This window comes from Sminthopsis crassicaudata, chromosome 2 (assembly GCF_048593235.1).
Source record: "Sminthopsis crassicaudata isolate SCR6 chromosome 2, ASM4859323v1, whole genome shotgun sequence".
NCBI lineage: Eukaryota > Metazoa > Chordata > Mammalia > Dasyuromorphia > Dasyuridae > Sminthopsis > Sminthopsis crassicaudata.
The window spans coordinates 26,242,482-26,259,342 of NC_133618.1; the positions used below are offsets into that span (position 1 = coordinate 26,242,482).

Here is a 16,861-nt window from a genome sequence, read left to right on the forward strand (position 1 = left end):
AGATCCTAGGAAAAATGGGTTGTGAACTCCTCCAGATGAGAAGCCAGAGGAAGAAAGGAATCTTCGTCCCTTGGCTGTTCTTTCTGGGAGTGTTTGCTCTGAGGGAGACCAAAGCAGGTGAGTCTGAGCCAATGGGAGTGGCCTCCCCAAGTGAATCAGCCTCCAATACCATGGAGATTTCATAACCCACTCTTAGAGAGCTTCTGGTTATATGAGAGAGAAAGAGAGAGAGAGAGAGAGAGAGAAAGAGAGAGAGAGAGAGAGAGAGAGAGAGAGAGAGAGAGAGAGAGAGAGAGATACTTTCACTGCTGTGGGAAACTTCCAGTTCCATTAATCAGTCAATAAGTTTTATTTATAACTCACAATGGGCGTTTAATTGTACTGTACTAAGTGCTATGGATACAAGGAAAGGCCTACAGGCCTCCTTCCTAGAATCTTCCTCTGGTCCCATAGATTGGATAGGGTTAGTAAAAGGAAGGAGTATGTAGAATTAAAAAGCCACAGGTTACCCCTTTCTGGATTTGCCCTCATCACTCTCCATCAGGAAATGAAAAGAATGGGGAGGGATGGGTAAGAAAGCATGTTTAGATGTTAGCAACAGTCACCCTCTCTGTCATCCAGCCCTCCACAACCTGGAGACTCAGTTTACTGGGTTGGCCATAATCGACAACCTTCCAGACGTCATCTTCAATGTGTGGGTCGATGGCCAGCTCTTGTTCTCCTATGATACCCAGAACAATGAGCTGCTGATCAAACTGGGTTGGGCCTACCCACCTTTGAAGAACAAACTGATGGAGAAACTGAAAGAACATCTGCAGCAAGGGGGAGAGGATGATTTGCGGCGTTTCTGTGCCTACTGGATGGTCTCTTACAATGAGACTTGGGGTGAGTTTCCTCCACCAGGACTTTATCCTTCCCTCTTTCATCCCTTTCCATCTCCTGACCATTCTTTTCTACCTTCCTCCCCTGAAGATGTCAGTCTTTCCTAAGACATTGACTCAAGGGCTTGAGTGTGCTAGTAAATGATCAAAGGGTCCCCAGCCAGGCTCCTTCGCTATTCCAATTGCCTCCCAAAAAAGGATCCAATTCTATTCCTTCCTTTTCCCCACAGAGATTCAAACAACCCAGGTCACAGTTTTCTGTGAGCTGGATGGAGACATCCAAGTGGACAGCCGAATGAGGGTTGGTTTTGATGGGGAGACTGTCTGCCAGTTAGATGAGCAGAGTGAAGGATGGGTAACCAAGAAGTCAGAGGTCACACGCTTCTGCAATTATTTGGAGGAAAGCGTCCAATGGGACAGGATACTAGTAGATGAATGCCCAAAATTTCTGAAGATTGTTCTGGAACTCTTTCACCTAAAAGAGAATGGTAAGTCCCCAGACTCCCCTTCTCATGCAGAATCACAATCTTGCAGTTGAAAGTAATTGTGATTCTTGTCAGACATCAATAGGAGACTAGGATATAGCTGGAAACCCTCAGGATATACATTTCCAAACCATCTATATAGAGCTTGCTCTGAGAAGACAATGTATCTACAAGATTAGCACATCAGTGAGATGTACAATTCATGAAATGGAAGGATGGTAATCCTCAGGGACATTCAAAGACTGAGACAGAGATAGAGGAAACAAGAGACGAAGGAAGACAGGGAATCAGAGACTACCTCCCTCACTGGATGCTTGTGAGGGAAAAGCTTTTTAAACCTTAAAGGAGAGTGTGGACTGTTACTTTACTATTATTATAAGAGGATAAAAATGAAGAAACAGTGGGACATCGATCTAAAATACTGAATACCCTTCTCTCCCCAATCCCAGAGGCAGCATCACAAGGGGTTTTTAACCTCATTAGTCTAACTTCCTGGAGAATCACCTGACTGCCTATGAGGGCCTTTGGAGGGGGGGAAAGTTGAGAAAAGGATAAAACCAAGAGTCAATCGATAAATTCTTATTATTATTGTTAAACATTTATTGTATATCAGGCATTGTGTAAAGAGAGACAAAATCAGTCCCTGCCCTCACATTCTAATGGGAGGGACCATGCAAATGATGTATGTACAAGATATATAGATAAATATTGAGATCATCTCTGAGTGAAGGAGAAGAAGGAGAGAGGTCAGGAAAGGTCTTTTGCAGAAATTAGAAAACCAAGGTACCTAGGAGGTGTACCTGAGGGGAGAGCACCCCCAGCTGGTAATGAAGACAGCTCTGAAAAGGCACAAAGTTTGGGGCATGGAATATCTTATTGGAACAAGAGCAAGAAGGCCGATGTAACTGAATGGAAGAGCATATAGAGGAGAATAAGGGATAACAAGACTGGAAAGATAAGGAGGCATCTTATTGTGAAGGTCGCCAAAGGCCAGACAAAAAGTTTTCTATTTGATGCTAGAAGTAATGGGAAAATCATAGGTGTGCCCTGATCTTTCAGAATGACAGCCTCATTTTTCTCCCAGAGCCCCCTGAGGTGACCGTGTCTCGCCATGATACCCCAGATGGCAGGATCATTCTCTTCTGCACAGCCCGAGGCTTCTACCCCCGCCCCATCCTGCTCCACTGGGAAAAAGATGGGCAAATGGGGGTATGGGGAAAGGAGACCTCCAGCGGCACCTTGCCCAATGCTGATGCCACTTTCTACCTCCAACTGACTGTGGAGCTTGAGCTAAGGGATACTGGAGATAATTACGCCTGTGTTGTAGAGCACTATGAGCTAGGGGTGCCTGCCGTGTACCCAGGTGAGTGAGCCCAAAGGCCTACGAAAGGTCTGGCAAATGGGATCTATGTGGGGAGCCATGTGGATTATACATGTCCACATAGGTTTCCCCAAAGGCAGCTCATAGGATATCATGAAGAGATATTTCTGAAATCTTGTCCACCCCTCTCCAAAGGAGACTCTGATTCCTGCTCAGAGAGGAACAAGAAAAAGGACCATGAGGTTGGCTATTCTGCTCTCCTCAGAAAGAGGGTACCAGAAAGAGGGTATCTTTTATATCTATCTGCCCTCTCATATATCACCAGACTAGAGGAAATGATTTTTAGGTTCTAGTCATTTTCCTAATCATTATCCCTAAGAAGGAGTGCTAATTATATCCAAAGGCTTGTTCCTTCCCAGCAAATGTTAATTTAAAAAAAAAATGTATCACAAATAGTCAATGATGAGCAAACCTATTTAGCCAAGTCTATAGACTCAGAGAGGCTTAGAAAATATCAGATAATACACAGAATGACTGTGAGCAAAACATTTCAGCTCAAACCGTGGTGCTTCCAATATCACCTGAGAGGAAATTCCCATAAATCTCTAGGGAAACAAGATAGAAAATCAGTAATAGGTTAAGGTCCTGGCTCCTCTGCTTGTCCTGCTACTTCCCAAAATCTTTTCTCCCTACCTCTAGATCATCTAGATATAAATGTCTAGATATATCTAGATATCTATAGCTAGGTAGTCTAGAAGACAGTCTAGAAACGTGTATCCTTTCTTGAAACAAAAGGCTAGAAACAGATCTTTTCTTTCTCAAGCTTTTCTGCCAATTTGCCTTTTCACAAAGGGGTGTGCAGCATTGAATAATTATTTTCTCCACCAATAAGAAGAGTCCTATGTAGTTCACCAAACTTGAATCTCAAATTACATAAATAGTACTCAAATGAACCCCAGTTTCCTTTTGAAAATGATGGGATAATTGAGAAAAAATCTTCTTACTGGCCTCAGATCTGCTACTGAAGGGGAAGGGATTCATACAGCAGAATGCTTCCAAGTTCCCATAAGAAACAATGCCATGGAAGAGACCCCATCCACTTTTCTGTCTATAACCTCTGCCTTCCCTGCAGCACCAGGGAAAGTCACCAGAGGAAAGTCCTGGGAATTGTCTCTAAGTGTCTCAGCCACTACCATCCTGTTCCTGGTCTCAGCTGCAGCCTTCATCATATGGAGGAAAAAAGATGCATGGGGTAGGAACAAGGAGGACAAAGGTGGGAATGGGGGGGGGATCAAAATTAAGAAGAACCTGGTGTTTCCCACAGAGATTCAAGGCCTGAGTACACAATATTTCAGGAGTATTTTTTTGCTGGGGGGGGGCAGGTGGCAGTTAGCCATATGGATCCCTTTGCTGGATACTAGAAGAAAGACCAAAAGCAGAGGCCCACCAGTCACTGACTAGTCTTAGTGTATCGTGGAAAAAAGTTGGCTCCATCCTGTCCTAATGGGAAAGAAAAGACTGCTCCAGGCCACGAGGAAACCCCTGTTCTTTATACACAGGGTGATTCTGATGTGATCATTGTTAGACTAGCAAATTCTCACATGTGGCCTGATCCTCAATATTAAATGAAAGGCTGTCTTTAGGTCTTTCCCCACACAGGGCAAAGTCTTTTTCTTTGGTTCTCCCAGGTCTTTCTCTAGAATTCTCTCCATCTCTCCCACAGGCCACAGGACCCAAGAGCACAATGAAGAAGAAGGTAAGAGACAAGGAGATGGGAGGGCCAAGGGAAGAAAGCTATCGAGTGGTACTTCAGGAAGTTCACTGAGGAAGGTGGTAGGGGCAATGGAGGAGAAATGTATATAGAAGGAATCCCATAATTTTAGTCTCCTCCCTACTTTCAGCTGCTAGGCAACAGATATTGGGGAGATGAGAGGATTCTAATCTCAACATTCTAAATATTCCAAACATCTCTTTCCACAGGAATGCCATCTTGTTAGGAGAACTTTTTCCTTCTTCCTTTTCCCCTTCCCCTTCTAATTCTTCTTCTCCTTCTTTTAACCTTCTCCCTCTCCCTTACAGAAATTAGGAAGTCCCTCAACTTCAAAATATAGGAAAGGGATGTTTGGTTAAAACGCACTTATTTTCATATTCCACACTACAAAAAGTCTTAAATTCTAGATAATCAAATGAACAAGGATTTATTAAACACCTGCTATAAGCTACAAGAAAGGCAAAAATAGTCTCAATTAGCTTGCATTCTAATAAGGAAAACAGCACACAACATAGATTTCATACTTAGAGACTTAGAAAAAAACAAAGAAATAGAGAAATTTGAAAGCGACAGAAACAAACAAAAAATTGGAGATAATCTCAGAAAGAAGACTCCTGGCTTTTTTTTTTTTTTTTTTTTGTAAAAGTATAATTAAGCTGGTACTTGAAGGAACTCAGGAAAGCCAGGAAACAGAGATGAAAAAGGCCAGGCTTCCTCCACTGAGAGAAATACCCAGTGAAAATGTTTGGAGTCAAGAAATGGAGTGTCTTGAACAAATACCTACAGGGAGTCGATGTCAGTTGAATAATGAGATTGAAAGTCAGAGCACAGATTTTAGAAGAGAATGAAGGAAAAGATGAGACTGATTATAGAAGGTCTTCTCAAAGAATTTAGTTGTGAAAAGAATGATAACTAGAGGCTTGTGGCTAGCAAAGAAAGATAAAACAAATGAAGCATTTTGAGCATGGAGGACACATGGACATGTTGGTAGACATCAAGCAAGCAGCCAAATCACTGAAAGATTGACGATTTGTGACTTCATCCTCACTGGAGAAAATAGTATAGAATGGGATCATTTGTTCATATAAAAGGATAAGGAGAGGAGCTCCCTCTTCCTATGAGATAGAAATAATGAGGAGACAGTAGGGGAAGGCATCTTAGTGACATGAGATTAGGAGGAGAGAATAAGAGAAGTTCCCAGTAAGTGGCTTCAATCTTTTCAATGAAATGAGGCAAAGTTCTCAGCTAAAGGCATGGAGGAAGGAGGATTCAAAGGAAGCTTAAAGATCAATTAAAAGGTTTAGAAACGTCTCTGTCTCAAAGTCAGGAGGACCTGAGTTCAAATCTGGTCCTGGACACTTAACATTGCCTAGCTGTGTGACCCTGGGCAAGTCACTTAACCTCAATTGCCTCAGCCAAAAAAAAAAAAAAAGTCTTTGTCTTGAGTAGCATAGGGACTCATTTAGAGATGTATTAAAGGATTGGTTCATTTCAGTGAGACCAGTTGAAATTATATAATATAAATCTGTGGGAGACCAGTCAGTACAGTTTCTTTATTTTCTCATGTCCCTTCCCAAAAAAGTTATTTAAAGAAAACCTGGAATAAGATAAAATAACTCATTTGTGAATAAGTAGATGATAAATAAATGACTGAAAAAGCATTTATTAATTTTATCTCTAGTACTTAGCATAGTGCTAGAGATAAAAGTAAAAAAGAAAGACAGTCCTTGCTCCCAAGAATATTTCATTCTACATGAAAAGGCCCAGTGGTTCTAAAGGTAAAACAGCAAAGCAGATGGTAAGGTAAATTTCTTGATCTTGAGGAAATAGAAACAATCACCAGGAATAGATGAACATATCAGAAAATATAAAACAAAGTCTGAAAAACATTTGCACAAAATTTTTTTTAATCTCAAAAATAAAATGGCAGAATGGGAAGAAATGGGTATGACCAATATAATTGATGAAAATTGACCAATCCCAAGAATAAAATACTCTCAGTCAATTTCTCTGTATTAAGAAATAGTCAAAGGAGATGAGTTGATAACTTCCTCTAAAGGAAGTACAGATAATGGATAATTCTAGAGGGAAATGCACTCTAACCAAAATAATAATAATAATAAATTTAAATTACAACAGATTTTATATACCATTATACACCTGTTAATCCAGAAAAATTAGATAAAATTTTATTTGTTATATTATGTAGTAAGGCCCACTGGGTGGGTAGATAACTGACTTCTGAGTCCAGAAAACTGGGTTTAAAGTCTATTTCAAATCATGTAACTCTATGTGATCCTAATGGTTTTGTGATCCTGTATAAGTAATTTCAACTTTCAGTGCTTGAGACAAAGCTCTAAGACTGTAACTTTCAAAGAACATGTCAATTTGCATTGGTAGGAAGATTTTCTTCCCTCAGGACTTCCCGTACTAGCTCTGATGTGTTTTCCAAACAACAATTCCATGCTGTAAACTTCACAAGTATTATGTGAAGGGCCTGCAATTTTCTTAACATAGACTTCATCTATTACTTACTTAATGAATGGTCTAAGTTCAGAAACTTTTCCAGGTTCCCAGAGTTGAAGTGTTGAAGAGGCAAAATTTTAATCCAGGTTTTCCTGATCAAAAGTCCTCTAGGCTAGAAAGCCACATTCTCTGCTGACCCTCTTCATGACTTATTATTCCCATCTTGCAGATGAGGAAACTGAGATCCTATGAGAAATAGGCTACAGCTATTAGTCTCCACTTAGTGAAATAATGAAAATGATGAAATGATAAACAATGAGGCTCAGAATATGTGACATATAAAGTCACACAGATAGAGATGGAGTCGGTAATTTCACCCAGTCTTTTGGTACCTAACACAGTGCCAGTGATTTCTATCTATATAGTCATCTCCCAGTGAGAAAAATCCCTCTTCCAAAGGAGATCCACAACTAGTCAGGAATAGGGAGATAGTTCTATTGGGGCACTCAGAAGCTGAGTCACTTGCCCAAGGTCATGTATGTATCAGGTAAGACTTGAATTCAGGTTTTCTGACTCAGAAGTCACTAATGTAACAGGCCATTCTGTTAATATTAGAGGTGCAATCATATTTCTTCCACTTAACAAGTTTAAACCTCTATTCCTTCTCACTGACCTTTCATATCCAACCAATAGTCAAACCTTATCATTCCTACTTCCACAATATCTCTCCAATACAACCCCTTGTCTTTATTCAACCTCATTACTTCAGGCCGTCAATACCTCTCACCAAGATTCTTTGCAATCAGTCCCAAATTAATCACCGCCTCAAGATTCTCCTGACTCCAATCCACTGGCAAAATGATTCCTAAAGCACATGCCCAACCCTGTCTTTGTCCTACTCAACCAACCCTAGTGACTTTCGACTAACTCTAGCCTCAAATATAAACCCCTTAGTTCTAGTTCGGAACAAACTGGCCCCTTCTTGTCTTTCTAGTCTGTGTGTACCTTACCTCAAAACATACATGATCCCACGTCTCCAATATCTTTGGCTGTGTCCTCACTGGCCCTTACTCCACTGATAAAATGGGTACAGTAACTCCATAGGATTTTTTTACAGATGTGAAAAGGGCAAGCCGAAAATTTGTAAGCATTCATAGAAATGCAACGAAATAAAATCTCAAAATAACTGAATACAAAGAAAGGTGAATGCAAACTACTTACAAATAAGGAATCAAGCTGTGGGCACTGGATGGAAATTTGGGAGAACTGAATCTGAATTCCACTTCTGCTACATATTAGCTGTGTAACCTCAGACACATGGCTGCTCCTTCTGGTCCTCTTCTTGATCTGTAAAACTACAGAGTTGGACGAAGAGGTCTCAAAGGTGTCTTCCACTTTTGCAAGAGTCCACTGAAGAAGAAACCGGGTGCCATCTTGGAGCAATTTTGACAATTACAATGGACATGACAAGTATATTCTTATGTAATCAAAAGAAGACTTAGAAGGCAAAATATTGAAGAATGTAAAACATGGATATCAAATAGTGGGAGGATGCAAAAAAATCCACAAAATACTTTAAGGTCCTTGGCATTTTTCCACTATTGTTTTCTCATGCCTTCCTTTAAATGTAAAGTTGTTCCTTTTCCCTTATTTAATCAAATAAAATCTCTTGGCTTATATGAATGTCACACTGCAAAGTATGGAAGAAATTAAAGAGATATAAATCATTAGAATGTAATGATCAATAAATTCTTTTTCTTCTATAAAGTTGCTTGGGTTTATAATGGGTTGGGGGGGGATTTTTTTATTTTTGTTTGGTTTGGGATTTTTTTGGTTTTTGTTTTTTGGTTTTTTTGCTGAGGCAATTGGGGTTAAGTAACTTGCCCAGAAGTGTTAAATGTCTGAGGTCAGATTTGAACCCAGGTCCTCCTGACTTCAGGGCTGGTACTCTTAACCAGTGTGCCACCTAGCTGCCCCTTGGTTTGTAATTTTAAAAAAAAAATTAAATTATAGAAGAATTTGAGTTGTGCTAAGTAAACCCAGAGAAGATTTGAGAGGGAGGTAAATGGGATCCACAACTGGAAATGAGATGGCATCGGCTTCTAGGCTATAAATGAATTTGGGATGCTGGGAACACTCTATCACTAGAGTCTTAAAAGGTACCAAAAGTCTGGATACTCTCTTGACAATGTGTTCATAAATTAGAAAATTTGAGAAAACAAGTGGTGTGGTAGATGGGAGAACGCCTTAAAGTTGTTATTAAGAGAATCTAGATTTCAGTCCTGGCTCTCTCTCAACATCTCTGCCATATTAGCTGTGCTGCTTCTCCTCTCAAACCTAATTTCCTTCGCTTTTCAAATGAGGAAGTCCCTTTGGAAGGTCCCTTTGACCTTTACATCTCATGACTGAAAGGGGGCCATACAATGTAAATTATTCTCCCAGTATTTCCCAATTCCATGCATTTTTAGTGACTTTCACTCATGCCTGGAGTGGTCTTCATTCTCTTCTTCAACTTTTCATTTTCCTTTCTTCCTTCAAGCCACAGCAAAAGTCCCCTCTTCCTCCAGAAACCTTATCCAATCCCCCTTAATGGTGGTATTATCTCTCTATTGACTGTCTCCTGTTTATCCTGTCTATAGCTTTTGTATATAGTTGCTTGCACATAATGCAAAATGTATTCTTGGCAAAACAGACCTTAGGTGGGTGATGTGTGATACTAGGGTTGCCCTGGTGCTGGAGCAGGGATTAGTGGGCAAGAGACTCTTAGAAGGTTGTTTGGCAAGAAACTATCTGGAATGAGGACTATGTATACCATAAGGAAGGATCAGAGAGAGAGAGAGGAAGGTTTCTGTTTATGTAAATGCTGCTATTGTTTCTATGGATTAGTCACTATGATAGAAACCTAAGATCATAGTTCCAACTGTGGAGTGACTAATAAATTTCTTCCTCAAGTTTAACAGGACCAAGCCTATTAAGACAAAGGTGATCTGGATCATGTTACTCAACAATTGCATTTTTGTGACCATAATTCAATTCATAAAGATAGCATATTGTAGTGGAAAGATTTCTGGATGATCAGCAGACCTGGAAGGCTAAAATCCCACCTCTTCTACAAACTCCCTGAGTCACTTTGGACAAGTCATTTCACTTCTCTGAAACTCATCTGTAACACAGTCTGTGTAGCCTACCTCACAGGATTGTTTGGAAGAAAGGATGTTGTAAGGCTTTGAACTTTTCCAGAGTGGTGAGTTCATCACTATGGAGTCTGAAATTCACTCACTGCATGATTTCCAGGTGAAGTCAAGGATCTACTAAGTGGAGTTGTGCCAACTTATGAACTATGTTCCAAAACTAGGGATGCCTTTAGGGTTAGCCATGGCATGACTTTGATCCATAAAGTTGGGACCTATGAAGTTCACCAGGTTCTTCAACTAGGACTAGCTATTAGAGCCGCCACACTGAAAGGGGAAAAGAGAGAAGGTCAAGAGGAAGGAGAAACAAAATATAATCCTTTAATTGTGGGAACCCAGCCAACTGTCAACAGAGTCTGCGGTCACAGCTGCAAGGCTGAGAGGCAGTCAGGGTTTGTTACATAAAGTGGAAGAGTTTAGCATCTATTTTCTCAGCCCTGCCCACTGCCTCTGGATCTCAAGGATTTTCAAATGACCATGATCAAGTTCCACTAAGGGATCTAGTTTCTGGAATTAAAAGGAAAATCTAGTTCAATGACTTCATTTTATGACTAAGGAACAGAGACTCTGAGAAATGAAAACAACAAACTTCGGGAACTAAAAAGTTTAATAACCCAATTTTAAGGTAGCCCTAATTTGACCACAGAGGTTGGCACTCTCCCCTGAGCTAATTACTTCTACTTCCATCTACCTTGCCCTTAGGCCTGCTTTTGCCCCTTGTCTCTATCATGCTGCCCTTGGAAGACATATGGCTATTCTATTTCTATCACTCAAATGCTACTTTTTCTTCCAATTCTAGGCTGGAATCTCTTCCAAACCCCTCTACCACTTCCAAGTTCAAAATTATTTAGAGACTTAAGATAGATAATGACGTGATAAAAATATCCTGGAAACTGGTAGACACAGTCCCTTGATAGAAAGTTGAGATCCATGTAAACATGGAAATTTTAATGGAGTTTTTTGAAGAAGTAAATGAAATTAGAATAAGATCAAGTCTTTCAGTGAGAGTTGGGGTAAAGGTAGAGGTGGAATAAGGTCCAAAGGAAAAGTAAAGGACAGAAAGTTTTGGTAGGGTATAGCCCCTGCTGGAATCACTTCCCCAGCTAATATCAAAGTCACACAATGGGTCCTAAGGAAAATGACTACTACTCCCCATGGAAATCTAGAGTGTTCCAATCAGAGAATAATACATTCATGCTCATCTTATATGGTGTGTATCAGCAAAGGCCTCCTATATAGGTCATAAATAAATAAAAATTATATCTGACTGTACCTAGTATTATATAACCCAACATATACATATATTGATATTTCATCCATACAAAGACATAATAATGTGCAGTCCTTCCGCTTTTTCACTGGTAATTTGGCACAAAAATTCGGAGGACTCCAATGTTTCAGAACCATGGTCAGCAATCCAAGTGCTACACCCAAATCTGCATGAAAATTCTGACAAATAGGAAGTGCAATTGTTATTAAGTGACAGTCTCTGCCACTTATTAACTATGTAGTTCCAAGAACATCAGTTTTCTGAATCCTGGTTTCCTCATTTGTAAAATGAAAGTAATAATGTACATAATATAGGGTTGTTGTGATGAAAAAGTCTTGTAAGCCTCAAATCGCCACAGATATGTGAGCTATTCCATTTAAGGAATAAGGAGATTGAGGCTTAGAGAAGTCACACATCTTGCTTGACTGAGGCTACACATCTAGTAGCAAAATTAGCAAAACTGGGGCTGAACCTAAGACTTCTGAGTTCAAGTTCAGTTTTCTTTCTGCTAAATTATGTTGCTTGCTTCTCTTGTTTGCTTCCACTTTGTGGAATTTACTTCCAGGCAGCAGGGATTATTATCTTGCTAAGCAGGTCAAATTGTTACCCACCAAGTAGGAGCTAGGATAGAAAGTTCTGTATTTAATCTACAAATATGTAGATTTTAACTAGAAAACACTAGCCAAAAGACACACTCAGTTAGTCCTTGGTTGAATCTACCAAACTTGGAAATTCCAACACAGTTACAAAGGATTTCCAATCTTGTAGCAATCAATAAGGTATCATAGAACCAAACAATCTCTTGAGGTCTTTTGAAAGCATTTTCTCAGAAGGGAAATACATCATCATTCACTGGTGAACCAGAGGAGAGGAGTTTTTCCCCTGTTGATATGATCTGACTCTTTTCAGTGTAGACCTGAGGAAATCTCTATATTTTTGTCAAGAAGAAATTAACAACTTATTTTAAAGAACTCACCATCTTACTGAATAGCCATCTTGTCTAGTTACTCCTTCTCTGCTTCTATCTTTCTTTCTGTTTCTTTCTCTAACTCTCTGTGTCTCTTTGTCTCTCTCCTCTCCTTTATCTGTCTGTCTGTCTTTCTGTGTCTCTTTCTCTATCTCTCTGTGTGTCTCTATCTTTGTCTGTGTGTGTCTTTGTTTGTCTATCTTTCCATCTTTAATAAAGTGAGGAAGGTTTAGAACCTCTTTTTTCTCTACTCCAATTCTGAGGACATGCAGAAAAAAATATATTTCACTCAACAGAGAAACAGGATGGAATGGAGGTGTAATAAAACAGAGGGTAGATTTAGGAAGGGATTAATCATAAGCACAAGTGCTAGTGAGATCAGCTTTCTGAAATATCCCCCTCCCACATATCACTTTCTTTTCTCTTTTCACAACTCTCTACTGTGCCCTACACTATGTTGCAAGGACCAAGGTTGCTTATCTTGCTCTGTAGCATATCATGGGGGGGAAATTATTATTTTCATAGTAAACCATATAATATGTATAATGGATGTACTAATAATTTAAATTTTCAGAGCTGCCTTTTTGCCTTGGGAATCAGAAGTTCACAATATAGCCTAAAATTACCAATCATTCTGACAATAGCTATATTCTTGTGCTGTACAATACCTGTGAACCATAAGTGAAGTAAATCAAGAACCACAAAAATTATTAACATCACAGAATTCTGGTTCTATGCACTAAATAGGGGATGATCACAGATTTGAAACAATTCAAGAATTTTTATGTTGTCTTCCATTGATGGGCTTGTCCCGGGAAACCCACCAAACTCTGGGAATGATTGTATTTTAATCCATCCTCCTCCTCCCTTCCCACTTATGATTTGTGTACAAAATTTCTACCTTTTCTGCAATAGATGGAGGTTTCCTACCTAGCAGAACTTCCAGTTTGCAAATTGTATTCTTCATTCTGCAAGTGATTAATTAAACTTCTACCTGGTCTCTAAAGTCTATCTTTGGGCCTGCTTTTTATGACTCTAGCCATTCACAGTTTAGAGAACAGCAAAATTCTAATATTGTAATAATTCTAATTTGTAGTTCCTACTGCCCAAAAACAGTCTATAAAACTCATATAGGACCATCTATCTATCTTCATGATATACCAAACTATACTAGGAACATTAATAAGGCAAGAATATGTCTCTTTCTTAAGATTAGGAATTCTCAGAGGATAGGAACCAGATCACTTCTGTTAGTCTAGGAAGTGGCCCTAACTCCTTTTATTTTCAAGTTCCCACAACAGAAATAAGTACACTAAAAGCTGGTGCTATGATAATAGAACTTACCTAGATACCCCTTCCTGAAACTCCAAAAAAAATTCAATCAAAATTTTGGACCCCGATTTGGGTCAATATCATTTCTTTTCCAGTCACAATTGAACTTACTCTCCCTCTTCTCTTTCTATGTATAACTGTCTTCTTCTGGGATATAATAAGGGCCACAGCTGAGCTCAATCCCAGGATAACAGGCATCATGCTGTCCAATGCTAAAGCCCTTATTGGTTTTTGAGGGCTACAAGGATTAGAGGTATAATTGTAAAGGGCTAAAGGACTCTAATAAAGGCTTGTTAAATAAATGAATGAAAATTTTTAAAAGAACTCAATATTTTAAAATTTCTAAGCCCATTTTCAATTCCAAGTCTGCTCTCTTTCTCTGTTTTATTGATGCAGACATTTAAAGATGTGAATTTTCCCCTGCTCATTGCTTTTGCTGTATCACATATCTTTTGATATGTTGTCCTATTATTGCCATTCTCTTTTATTAAATTGTTGATTGTTTCTGTGGTTTGTTTTTAACATACTAATTCTTTAAGATTAGGTTGTTTAAATTCCCATCAGTTTTTAATCTGTTTCCTTAGATACTTATTAAATATAATGTTTATTGCATTATGATCTGATAAATATGCTTTTAGGAGTTCTACTTTTCTGCTTGTAACTATAAAATTTTATGTTCGCATATATAGTTAATCTTTGTAAAGGTTCCATGAATCACTGAGGAAAAGGTATATATATCTTTCTCTAGCTTATCTAAAACTCTACTCACTTCCTGAACTTCTTCCTTATTTGTTTATTTTTGGTTAGTTTTATCTAGTTCCCAGATGGGAAGATTAAAATTCGCCACTATCATTGTACTGCTATCTATTAACTTGTAATTCATTTAACTTTTCTTTTAAAAACTTAAATGCTATAATATTGGTACATATAGGTTTAATACTGATACTGTTACATTGTCTATGGTATTCTTTATCAAAATACAGTTAGAAAGAGGGTGAGGAAAGGAAAAAAGACATTTATATAACTTCATTATATATTTTAAAAGAATAGCAAGTTGTACAAAATAGATTTGCAATTTTAAAGGCAATTATCTTTACTATGATGTGGAAATGCTTGTTTTATTCCATAAATTTAAAATAAAATAAATTTTAAAAGCTGTGCCAGGAACTATAAAATATTTTGAACTATCTTTAAGAATAAACTAATATTAAATGCATTTTTTAAAAAAACCTCACCCTTAAATAATGGAGAGCACATTCCTTGAGAAGCTAGAAGGTTTAAGGGATCAGGGCAGATGCAAGTCCTTCTACACTTGGTTTTCTGGCAATAGTTCTCAGCTCCCATCCCAGATGAATGGAATAGAAGTGGGGTTGTTCTATTTTAGTGACCTTGTCCCATCTTGACTCAAATCCCCTTTCTTGGATCTCTTTGGGGTATAAGACTAGCAATAGTATTGATACACTGAAGGGTTTTCATAACTTTTTGTGTAAAATTCCAAATGGCTTTCTTTGTCAGTCATCCCCAGGTACACCAACAGGAAGGGAAGAGAATAAGCATTTATCTAGCACCTACCCTGTGCCAAACATTGATACAGTTTACAAATATCTCATTTGATCCTCAAAATAACTCCAAGAGGTAGGTACTCTAATTATCCCCATTTTACAAATGAGAAAACTGAGGTAGATAAAATTGAAATGATTTGTTCAGGGTTACATAAAGAGTGTCTAAGGTCAGATTTGAATTCAAGATTTCCTGACTCCAAGTCTAGCACTCTAGACATTTTACTGGAGGGCTAGAACTCTGAAAAGGTGTATTTGAATCTAAGAGAGTAGAGCACTTAAGGATAATTACTACTCAAGGTGTGATAATAGTTCTATAAACATATGTGATGTGGTGGCTCTCTTCATGATTGGCGCTTACTGAATGTGTTGTGGTGAGGTAATCAGAGGCAAATATTGGAAGGCTGAGGGAGAGGGTCAGAGCCTCTCTGACACAGAACACTGAGGAGAAAGGACTTCAGGCTCCAGACTCCAGAGTCCAGGATTCATCTTTGACAAGCCGAGTGGCAGCTTGCCTGCCTCCTTCACTTCTCCTAAAGACGATGATAGAAGGAGGAAGAGTGGATTTTACAGCTGGTGACAACAGAGCAGCCACAATTATAGAATTATAGCAGCTTTCTTTCTTTTGGGGGGCAATGTTCAAATCTAGTAGTCATATGTAGGCAGTACTTATACATCATAGAATCATAGAGCTGCAGCTCAATGGTAAGTCAAAGGTCACTTGGTCCACTTCATTTATAGATAAGAAAATGGAATTTCAGAGAATGCAAGTGATTTACCCAAGATCATACAGATAATGTGACAAGAGAGATTCTAAACCAACCCCTCCAGACTGTAAATAGTGTATCAGAGTCACAATCTTCCCTCATTCTTGTAGCATAATATGAATCTATCCTATCAGGATTCCTAGTATATTTCTCTTTTGTGGGCATATGGGAGGAAGAAAATAGGGAACCGGGTTATATCAGACCTCTGTAACATGGGTTCAATAAATTACTTCTTTTTTGAGACTTGGCTTACCCTACTCATGGTCAGCTACACTATCACTCCTTGAAATTGTTCCTTTCTTGTGCTTACATCTCCCACCTTATCTAGAAAAGGCCTTTACTCATCCTATCACTAGACCAGATGTAATACTTACCTTGCCTTAGTGTGAAGAACTATAATTCTATAACTTTATTCATGTATAACTTCATAGAATATGAGTACATTTTCAAATTTCATTTTCATTTTCATAATCCTTGCCCGTTATTATAGCACTTACCAGTGCTTTAAAAAAAAAAAAAACTAAAAGCTGATTGGTTCAGGACTATAATTTTTGCTGATTCATGTTACTAAATTAACATTAAAATTGCCTAAATTAAATTGCATATTCAGCTAGCTAGTTGAATCACCTTCCTTGGACAGAATAACTTAAGAATATAGAAGAATCTCCAATAATGGAAAATGCTGTACAAGCTGAAATACTGAGTGCTGTGTCAGCCTACCAAATAAACATTTTGATGCTTCCTAGAAACATTACTGGCTCCTATCAGAAACAGATGTTGTGCTGCAATGAATTGCAGTGTGTCCTAAAAATCTGCAGACCAAAGGTAATCCCAAGCAAAAGGCACAGGAT

The 16,861-nt window shown here is 38.6% G+C and overlaps 1 protein-coding gene across 1 annotated transcript; it reads left to right on the forward strand.

The window, feature by feature from the left end:
- Positions 1–14: 14 nt before the first annotated feature.
- On the forward strand, positions 15–4,798 carry LOC141552605 (major histocompatibility complex class I-related gene protein-like). The gene is made up of 7 exons (XM_074284689.1): positions 15–117; positions 622–885; positions 1,112–1,369; positions 2,451–2,729; positions 3,820–3,939; positions 4,411–4,443; positions 4,767–4,798. The coding sequence occupies exons 1-7, from the start codon at positions 15–17 to the stop codon at positions 4,796–4,798; spliced, it is 1,089 nt and encodes a 362-aa protein (XP_074140790.1).
- The last annotated feature ends 12,063 nt before the right edge of the window (positions 4,799–16,861 follow it).

Coding starts and splice junctions, on each gene's coding strand:
- LOC141552605 (XM_074284689.1), top strand. CDS start 15: ATGGGTTGTGAACTCCTCCAGATGAGAAGCCAGAGGAAGAAAGGAATC. Junction 886..1,111: donor CTCTTACAATGAGACTTGGG/GTGAGTTTCCTC, acceptor TTTTCCCCACAG/AGATTCAAACAACCCAGGTC. Junction 3,940..4,410: donor GAGGAAAAAAGATGCATGGG/GTAGGAACAAGG, acceptor TCTCTCCCACAG/GCCACAGGACCCAAGAGCAC.